Genomic DNA, 10,382 nt, shown 5'->3' on the forward strand with positions numbered 1-10,382 from the left:
CGGCTCACAGCAACCTCCAGCTCTTGGGCTTACGCGATTCTCTTGCCTCAGCCTCCCGAGCAGCTGGGACTACAGGCGCCCGCCACAACGCCCGGCTATTTTTTGTTGCAGTTTGGCCGGGGCTGGGTTTGAACCTGCCACCCTCGGCATATGGGGCCGGCGCCCTACTCACTGAGCCACAGGCGCCGCCCAGGTTGTTTTAAGTAATACTGAATTGTAAGAGAAAAAAAATTTATGTATGCAGAATTTAGCAGTTCTGAAGAGAATTTTAGAAAAGGCAACAATTGGCCAGGAGGCTAAGCCAGACAAATATTGGTTCTGCTGGACACAAGCAGTTCTTTCTTCATCCCTATTGACAAGTGTAAAAAGCAATAGCAAGCTAAAAGCTAAAAGTGTGTATCAAATGCAAAGTTAAGTTTTATTTCTTACCTATGGGTTATCACTTGCCTAATAAAGTACCCCAGCTACTTGGCTTAGTATACACCCATCTTATTTGCAGTTTTGTGGATCAAAAATTTGATCTGGGTGGCGCCTGTGGCTCAGTGAGTAGGGCGCCGGCCCCATATACCGAAGGTGGCGGGTTCCAACCCAGCCCAGGCCAAACGGCAACAAAAAAATAGCCCGGCGTTGTGGCGGGCGCCTATAGTCCCAGCTACTTGGCAGGCTGAGGCAAGAGAATCACCTCAGCCCAGGAGTTGAAGGTTGCTGTGAGCTGTGTGATGCCACAGCACTCGACCAAGGGTGATAAAGTGAGACTGTCTCAAAAAAAATTTTTTTTTGATCTGCGTTCAGCTAGGGGGCTCGTTCCTGGTCTTCCCTGGGATCACTCTTAAAACTGCAGTCATCTGGCAGGGCTGCTGGACCTGAACGGCCTAGGATGACTCATTCACATATCTGAGGTTGGTGTTAGCTTACAGGCGGGTCTTTCTCTCCATCTGATCTCTCATTCTCACCGCTAGTTCAGGCTTCTCCACGGCAGTCTCAGGAGTCCAAGCAGGTAAGAATTCTTACAAAGTCACTTCCATTGCGTTCTATCAGCTGAAGAAAAGTACAAGCCCTGTCCAAATTCAAGGGGATGGAAAAACAGTCTCCATCTCTTGATAGGAAAAGATAAATGTAAAGTCATATTTAACAAGAAGGTATATACGAGAGTGGGAAAAATTTGTGGCTATTTTTCCCAATCTACTATACTAACAATAGCTTAAAATTCAATACAGAAATAATACAGAAAAAGATTGATCAATTTGATGAAATGAAAATTTTTTAAAATCTTATACTACAGAAATATAATAAATAAAAGATGAATGACAAACTTAGAAGAATATTTGTAATTTATGTCATGGACAAAAATGTAATATCTATATAATGTATAAAGAGCTTATAAAACATAGAAGAAAAATTGACAACACTATAGGAAAATAGACTAGAGACATAAATAACACAATTTGCAATTAAAGAAATGGACCTGGTTCTTAACCATATTAAATGATGTTCAACCTTGCTTTTAATAAAAGAAATGGGAAGAAGAGGAGGCGAGAACGACCCCCGACCAAAGCTCGCGTGTCACTGCATCCCTGCGTACAGCGCCTACGTCCCGCCGCCGTTGCCACCATGCCCAAGAGAAAGGCTGAAGGGGAAGCTAAAGGAGATAAAGCCAAGGCAAAGGACGAACCACAGAGAAGAGCTGCAAGGTTGTCTGCTAAACCTGCTCCTCCAAAGCCAGAGCCCAAGCCCAAAAAGGCCCCTGCAAAGAAGGGAGAGAAGGTACCCAAAGGGAAAAAGGGAAAAGCTGACGCTGGCAAGGAGGGGAATAACCCTGCAGAAAACGGAGATGCCAACACAGACCAGGCCCAGAAAGCTGCAGGTGCTGGAGACGCCAAGTGAAGTGTGTGCATTTTTGATAACTGTGTACTTCTGGTGACTGTACAGTTTGAAATACTATTTTTTATCAAGTTTTATAAAAATGCAGAATTTTGTTTTACTTTTTTTTTTAATCTATGTTGTTAGCACACAGAACATTTCATTGTTTTTTGGGGAAGGGACATATGTCACTAATAGAATGTCTCCAAAGCTAGATTGATATGAGGGAAAATGTTTTTCCCTCTAGTTTTGAGAGACTTCCTCTTGGCTCCCAAGAGGAGGGATTCCCTGATGTTGACACACAGCTACCTTGGCACAAATGCCTTGTGGTATGGAAAAACTAATTTGTTTTTATGTCCTAGTCTCCCTCAGTCTTCAGCATAGTCTTAACTCCCTTAAACCCAGTCACCTCTTGTAACCTGACCCCCAATAATTGGTTACCAGTATATCAAGGAATCTGGACTTTTTCAATAATACCACTGAGATGGCATCCCTCAAAAGAGCAGCGGTTCCATTTGTAGATTGTTGGATCTTCAGATAAATTCTGCCATTTTCATTTCATTTCCTGAAAGTTAGGGTCGGCTTGTGAAAAGTTGTTAAACAACATGCTAAATGTGAAATGTCAACCCTCACTCTAAACTTCCCTGTTCAGAGCATCAAATGAAGACTTCATTGGGTTTTATAGTGGCTTTCTGATTTTTGGTAGAACATTGAAGAAGGGAGTTTGAAAGTTGTTGTATACTGTTAACGATCGTCTGCCCATGTCCTGCCTGAAATACCGTGATTGTTTATGAAAAGTATCTTTAATAAAGCTGGATACAGTTTGGCTTGGAAAAAATAAATAAATAAAAGAAATGGAAATTTAAACTGCACTGAGATATTTTTCAAATGTCACATGAGTAAAAGCCCAAATGTTTGACAATATTCTGACAGGAAACACACACTGCTGTTTTGGAATATAAAAGGGTATTCCTTCTATGGAAGGACGTTTGCAATAACAGCAAAGTATTTGAACTTCTAAAAATCTCTCCCAGCTGGACACAGTGGCTCAGGTCTATGATCCTAGCACCTTGGGAGGCTGAGGTAGGTGTATTGTTTGAGCTTGGGAGTTCAAGACCAGCCTGAGCAAGAGTGAGACCCTGGTTCTACTAAAAATAGAAAAACTATCCAGTGTTGTAGTCCCAACTACTTGAGAGGTTGAGGCAAGAGGATTGTTTGAGCCCCAAAATTTGAGGTTGCTGTAAGTCATGACACCACAGCACTCTATCCAGGGTGACAAGGTGAGACTCTGTCTCAAAAAACAAACAAACAAAATAATTAAAAAGCTCTCCCAATGATACACTGGCAAATGTGCAAAACGACATATGCATGAAGTTATTCATTGCAGCACTATTTGTAACAGAAAATACTAGAAGCTAGTCAAATATCTATCAGTAGGAAATTAGTTAAATAAACAAGAGTGGTACTACACAATGTAGTTCTATGCAACTGTGAAAAGCAATGAGAAATATCTATGTACTATTATAATCCCTAAGCACAGTTAAAAGGGCAAAGCAGAGCGATGTGTGTACGTAATATAGTGCTGTTATCTAAGAAGGAAGGTCAATAAATGTGTATAGCTCATACAAAGAAAAAAATGGAAGGAAAGATAAACCCTAAAGTTTTGTGTGTGTGCGTGTGTTTGAGACAGTTTTACTTTGTCACCCTCAGTAGAGTGCCATGGAGTCACAGCTCACAACAACCTCAAACTTTTGGGCTCTCTTGCCTCCGCCACCCAAGTAGCTGGGACTACAGGCACCCATCACAATGCCCAACTATTTTTAGAGATGGGGTCTTTCTCTTGCTCAAGCTGGTCTTGAACTCCTGAGCTCAAGCAATCCATGCACCTTGGCCTCTCAGAGTGCTGGTATTATAGCTGTGAGCCACTGTGCCTGTCTTAAACCATAAAGTTTTAAAAAGTGAGTCAATGTTAGGTTATGGAAGGAATAGTTGGAAGACAATAAAGAGGGACAGCAGATTTCTCTGCATATACTTTGTTTTATAGATTTGACTTTAGAGCCAGAGTTTACATCATTATTAAAATTTTAAAAATAGGCTGGGTGGGCGGCGCCTGTGGCTCAGTGAGTAGGGTGCCGGCCCCATATGCCGAGGGTGGCAGGTTCAAACCCGACCCCAGCCAAACTGCAACAAAAAAAAAATAGCCAGGCGTTGTGGCGGGTGCCTGTAGTCCCAGCTGCTCGGGAGGCTGAGGCAAGAGAATCGTGTAAGCCCAAGAGTTAGAGGTTGCTGTGAGCCGTGTGACGCCACGGTACTCTACCCGAGGGCGGTACAGTGAGACTCTGTCTCTACAAAAAAAAAAAGAATAAAAAGAATAAAAATAGACTGGGTGCGGTGGCTCACGCCTGTAATCCTAGCACTTGAGAGGCCAAGGCGGGTGGATTGCCTGAGTTCACAGGTTCAAGACCAGCCTGAGCCAGAGCAAGACTTCATCTCTAAAAATAGCTGGGCGTTGTGGCAGGTGCCTGTAGTCCCAGCTGCTTGGGAGGCTGTGGCAAGAGAATGGCTTTAGTCCAAGAGTTAGAGGTTGCTGTGAGCTATGATGCCCAGCACTCTACCGAAGTTGACAAAGTAGGACTCTGTTTCAAAAAAATATGTATTTAAAAAGAGTTTAAAAAGGTAATCCCTCTAAAGCAAAATGAAACTATGATTTGACCTGTGCCATAACAGCACAGAGGGGAACAATTACAAGTGACTTTAGATTGTAGTAATTTGACGGCATATACCCCAAGGATAAAAAGTACTTAGCGTACAGTGAGCTTTTGTAGTTAAAAAATAAGTACCAAAAAAAAAAGTACCAAAAACTCCCAAAGTGGCTCAGCGCCCATAGCACAATGGTTACAGCACCAGCCACATACGCCAAGGCTGGTGGGTTCAAGCCCCGCCCCAGATGCTAGGGAGCCTTCTTATTGTTTTGAAAACTGTAAATAAAAGAAAGCTAAATAACAATGACAACTGCAACAAAAATAGCCGGGCGTTGTGGTGGGTGCCTGTAGTCCCAGCTGCTTGGGAGGCTGAGGCGAGAGAATCGCTAAAGCCCAAGAGTTGGAGGTTGCTGTGAGATGTGACGCCACGGCACTCTACCAAGGGTGACAGTAAGACTCTGTCTCAAAAAAAAAAAAAAAACTCCCAAAGTGAGCGAGTACTTATATTATTAATGCTAGTATTTGTTATTTTGACACTGATGTTTGATATTGTGGAATAAATCATATAAATAATTCTGTTGGTGTCTTTGAGATCCAGATTGGGGGCTGAAATGGAAGATCAAGCAGGTTAAATAAAAACCTTAGAGTCTTGGGTGGTGCCTGTGGCTCAAGAAGTAGGGCATCAGCCCCATATACTGGAGGTGATGGGTTCAAACCTGGCTCCAGCCAAAAATTGCAACAACGACAACAACAGCAAAAAAAAAAAACAAAGAAAAAAAACCTCAGAGTCATAACTTTAAATTGGAAGTATCAATATGAATCTGTAATACAGTTTATCTTTTTTAAAAAATACTATCTACTAAAAGGCCTAGCTGCAATGACCAACCCAGTAGCAATGGATACCTTCTAAACACCCAGACTATAATCATTAAATACTACAATTACATTTTTAAAAGCGGATTTCTTAAAGAAATAGTCAGGTCTGGGGTAGGAAATTTACATCTCATTATATCAGAAAGCAAGGAAGCTATCCTAGACTACTAGGGCTTTATCAAAAGGACTCAGAAGCCCCCTTGAACAATCTCCCATTACTCAAAGATGGGAGATTTGTGCATTTATAAGGAGAATAACTGCAATTAATTGAAGCACATAAATTATGTTTAAATCACTAAGTTCACAATGATACTAAAAAATGTTATTGGTCACTGATGAAAGATGCTAGGGAGCCTTCTTATTGTTTTGAAAACTGTAAATAAAAGAAAGATCTAAGTTTTTAATTCTGTCTTTCCTAAATGACTATACTCCACGATAACAAAAGAGTTGGTAAAAGAAATTCCCCTTTATAGAGGTAGTCCAGCTAATAAACAAACGATAGTAAAATTACAACATTGCCATTTTATAACTCCTAATGAAATAATGGTTCAGCCAGGCACAGTGGCCCACACCTGTAATCCTAGTATTCTGCGAGGCCAAGGCAGGTGGATTGCCTGAGCTCACAGATTCAAGACCAGCCTTAGACAAGGCAAGGCCTCATCTCTAAAAAAACCCCGGCATTGTGGCCGGTACCTATATTCCCAGCTACTTGGGAGACTGAGGCAAGAGAATCACTTGAGCCCAAGAGTTTGAGGTTGCTGTGAGCTATGACACCATGGTACTCTACCAAGGGCAACAAAGTGAGACTCTGTCTAAAAAAGAAAGTAATGGTTCAATGGCTTTTAACATCATCAAGACAGAAGATATGGGTTTGGTGCCCATAGTTCAGTGGTTAGGGCACTGGCCACATACACCGGGACTGGTGGGTTCAAACCCAGCTGGGGCCTGCTAAAAACAACCATGACAACAACAACAACAAAATAGCCAGGCGTTGTAGGCCTGTAGTCCCAGCTACTTGGGAGGCTGAAGCAAGAGAGGCTTTAGCCCAAGAGTTTGAGGTTGCTCTGAGCTGTGACGCCATAGGACTCTACTGAGTGTGACATAGTGAGAATGTCTCAAAAAAAAAAAACAAAACAGCAGATATTGTACATTACCTGACAGATGTATGAACGTGACCTGTAAAGAGTTCCTGCCAAAACAATAAATCTGAATTTGGTTGAAATTCTAGATCTAAATACCAACTTACAGGCAGTGCAGGGGAGAAGAATGTGTTAACACAAAACAAAAATATATATGGCTGCAATAAGCAAAATACAGACTGTAAAAAATTCTATAGATCTGATGTGATTTATTAAAACAATAAATTGCTAAGAAAAATATAAGTTGGCTTGGTGCCCATAGTTCAGTGAATAGAGTGCCAGCCACATTTATGAGGCTGGTGGGTTCGAGCCCAGCCTGGGCCTGCTAAACAACTATGACAACTGCAACCAAAAAAGAAAAATAGCCAGGTGTTGTGACAGGCACCTGTAGTCCCAGCTACATCCGAGGCTGAGGGAAGAGAATCTCATAAGTCCAAAAATGGAGGTTGCTGTGAGCTGTAACGCAACAGCACTCTACCAAAGGTGAGTAGACTCTGTCTCAAAAAAAAAAAAAAAAAAATGGAAGTGATGCTAAGGGGCACTCTATAGAAAAAGGGACTTGGAGACGTATCAACCAATTACAATCTGTGAACTTTAATCAGATTCAAATTCAGAAATCAAACTAAAGGTGGAAAAAACTCTTCATGAAGGGCTGATGAAATTTGATCACTGACTGGAGCATTAGTAAGAATTTTACATATCTATATTGTATTTCATAGATTTGAAATACAATAATAATAATAACCTTTTTTTTTTTTTGAGACAGTCTATGTCAGCCTGGGTAGACTGCCATGGCATCTCAGCTCATAGCAACCTCACACTCTTGGGCTTAACCAATTCTCTTGCCTCAGCCTCCCAAGTAGCTGTGACTACAGGCACTCACCATAACGCCCAGCTATTTTTTGGTTTTAGTTCTCATTATTGTTTGGCAGGCCCAGGCTGGATTCGGACCCGCCATCTCTGGTGTATGTGGCTGGCGCCCTAGCCGCTGAGCTATAGGAACCAAGCCAACTTTATAATCTTATCCACACTGCTGGGGTCAGTGTTAGCTGTAGGTGGGCCCTCAGTTGTGGTGGTAGAAGGTAAAGTGTCGGAGTATGAATATAAGTATTTACCATGAGTTCATAATTAGTAAATCTGGGTTTAGGTACGTGAAAATTTATTATACTATTCTCTTCTGTTTACAATTTTCTACAACAAAAACTTAAAAAGAAAAAAATGTATTCAAGTTTTTAGGCCGTGCATGGTGGCTCACCCCTGTAATCCTAGCACTCTGGGAGCCTGAGGTGGCTGGATTGCCTTAGCTTAGGTGTTCAAGACCAGCCTGAGCAAGAGTGAGACACCCATCTCTAAAAAAAAAAATGTAGCTGGGTATTATGGTGGGCACCTTGCAGTCCCAGCTACTTGAGAGGCTGAGGTAAGAGGACAGATTGAGCCCAAGAGTTTGAGGTTGCTATGAGCTATGAAGCCATGGCACTCTACCCAGGGCGACAGAGTGAGACTCTGTCTCAAAAAAAAAAAAAAAAGTATTCAAGTTTGTTTTTTTTTTTTTGTACAGACAGAGTCTCACTGTACCGCCCTCGGGTAGAGTGCCGTGGCGTCACACGGCTCACAGCAACCTCTTAACTCTTGGGCTTACGCGATTCTCTTGCCTCAGCCTCCCGAGCAGCTGGGACTACAGGCGCCCGCCACAACGCCCGGCTATTTTTTGGTTGCAGTTTGGCCGGGGCTGGGTTTGAACCCGCCACCCTCGGCATATGGGGCTGGCGCCCTACTCACTGAGCCACAGGCGCCGCCCTCAAGTTTGTTTTTTAAGATGAAGGAACTCTTCTTTTTGAAAGACTTTTGGGCCGGGCCTGGTGGCTCACTCCTGTAGTCCCAGCACTGTGGGAGGCCGAGGCGGGTGGATTGCCTGAGCTCAGAGGTTCAAAACCCATATGAGCAGCAGTGAGCCAGAGTAAGACCCCATCTCTACTAACAACATCAAAAACAGCCAGCACCGTAGGAGAAAGAAGAAAATCAACAAAAAAGGAGTACTTCAAACAAAGAAGAATGAACAAGCACACTGAAATTAAAAATAAAAAAAAAAGAAAGACTTTTGGTGGACATCATTATAGCTAAGTAAAATACCTAGAATTGTGGTAATTCATCCTGTGATTTTGAGGAAAGCCCACCAACCATCAAGCCAAAACATTCTTGATAGTAGAGCAGGAAAACAGAAACAACTTGGTTCTTGATGACAGGGCCATGGAATGCACCAACCCTGGATTTATTATCTCTGTTGTTTAACCCGCGGAGTTGTTTTCTATTATTTTTAGTAGAAATCATCCTAAACAAAATTGGGGAAAAATGCATTTGTGTGTAAGGTGTGTAAAAGTGGTAGTTGGTAGCGTTTCTGCTCCGGCTTACAGAGTGTTTAGTAAAATAGCCTCCCTTTAATTGGACTTACAAGTCTAAGTTTAACCTTAGACTTGTAAGTCTAATGCAGAGTTGACTTTGAGATAAAGTCAAAAGCAATACCACCCTGTATGTCAGAGCCATAATTAAATCCTTATAGTCACTGTTTCTTTGTACCTGTCAAATTCCAGGGGCATTAAGCTGGCCAGTATATCACCCTTAGCCTATCTCCCACCCTGCTTTACCATGAGTGGAAACCTTTGTAATCACATTGCTACAAATGCCAGGTACTGGCTCTCCTCCACCTACCACCAATGATGGGGGTCCCCATTGCCACCTAGCTGAAGAGTGATACAACTCCAGAATCCTAATCTTACCACCTGGTTTCCTGGGACCATATACAGCATCAGATGAACAGATGGAGGAAAGCAGGAAAGGGAAGGGGGGAAGCTAAGGATGTAATCTCAGCTAGAGACCAGCTTTAGCTGAGCTCTGGGGTATGAACTGTACTGCAGAGTTGGCTCCACCTTTTGTACCACTGTGCCAGTCATTGGTTGTGAGCTGCCTGGGACATGGGCAGGATTTAGGTTACGCGTGTAATCCTTGTAGCAGCTCAGAGTAAATGTACCCAGTTAAGGGGCTAGATTAAGGGGATCTAGGCAGAACATCAGCAGTGTTCACTAAAATTTCCCAGCTTTCTCTAAAAATAGCCCAAATCTTATATGACCCAGCATGATGTAGCCCATCTCTGCTTAAGAATGCCCTTTCTCTCTGTGACCTTCTTTAGTTACTCTCCTTGCCTTTCACTCCGCTCCAGCTACACTGGTCACCTCGCAACGCTGCAAATTCTCCAGCATGTTCGTGCTGCAGATCCTCTGCACTTGTCTGTTTTGTCTCCAGAAATGATCCCCCTGCCTTGCCATGTCTTCATGAGAAGTTCCCTTATATATATTTGAGGTCTTTACTCAAAAGACACCTTCCTGGCAGCACCCATGGCTCAGTTGGCAGGGCACTGGCCACATACACCTAGGGTGGCAGGTTCAAACCCAGCTGGGGTCTGCTAAGCAACAATGACAACTGCAACCAAAATATAGCTGGGTGCCTGTAGGCCCGGCTACTCGGGAGGCTAAGGCAAGAGAATCGCTTAAGCCCAAGAATTTGAGGTTGCTGTGAGCTGTGATACCATAGCACTCTGCCCAGGGCGACAGCTTGAGAATCTGTCTCAAAAAAAAAAAAAAAAAAACATGGGGCGGCGCCTGTGGCTCAGTGAGTAGGGCTCTGGCCCCATATGCTGAGGGTGGTGGGTTCAAACCCAGCCCCGGCCAAACTACAACAACAAAAAAACCCCACCTTCATGGGCGGCGCCTGTGGCTCAAGGAGTAGGGCGCTGGTCCCATATGCCGGAGGTGGC

At 43.1% G+C, this 10,382-nt stretch overlaps 1 protein-coding gene across 2 annotated transcripts; it reads left to right on the top strand.

Moving 5' to 3' along the window:
• The first annotated feature begins 793 nt into the window (after positions 1 to 793).
• Positions 794 to 2,698, top strand: LOC128579706 (non-histone chromosomal protein HMG-17-like). 2 transcript variants are annotated; one of them, XM_053581760.1, is made up of 2 exons: positions 794 to 899; positions 1,515 to 2,698. In XM_053581760.1, exon 2 carries the CDS (start codon positions 1,612 to 1,614, stop codon positions 1,882 to 1,884), a length of 273 nt encoding a protein of 90 aa, XP_053437735.1. In that variant the 5' UTR covers positions 794 to 899; positions 1,515 to 1,611; the 3' UTR covers positions 1,885 to 2,698. The 2 variants fall into 2 exon arrangements, with proteins under 2 accessions (XP_053437735.1, XP_053437725.1); XM_053581750.1 differs by lacking the exon at positions 794 to 899 and having other exon boundaries at positions 1,017 to 2,698.
• Positions 2,699 to 10,382: the final 7,684 nt, after the last annotated feature.

Source organism: Nycticebus coucang, chromosome 1, assembly GCF_027406575.1.
Source record: "Nycticebus coucang isolate mNycCou1 chromosome 1, mNycCou1.pri, whole genome shotgun sequence".
Classification (NCBI taxonomy): Eukaryota; Metazoa; Chordata; class Mammalia; order Primates; family Lorisidae; genus Nycticebus; species Nycticebus coucang.

Excerpts from the sequence above, each read along its gene's own strand:
- LOC128579706 (XM_053581750.1), top strand. The coding sequence starts at position 1,486 with ATGATGTTCAACCTTGCTTTTAATAAAAGAAATGGGAAGAAGAGGAGG.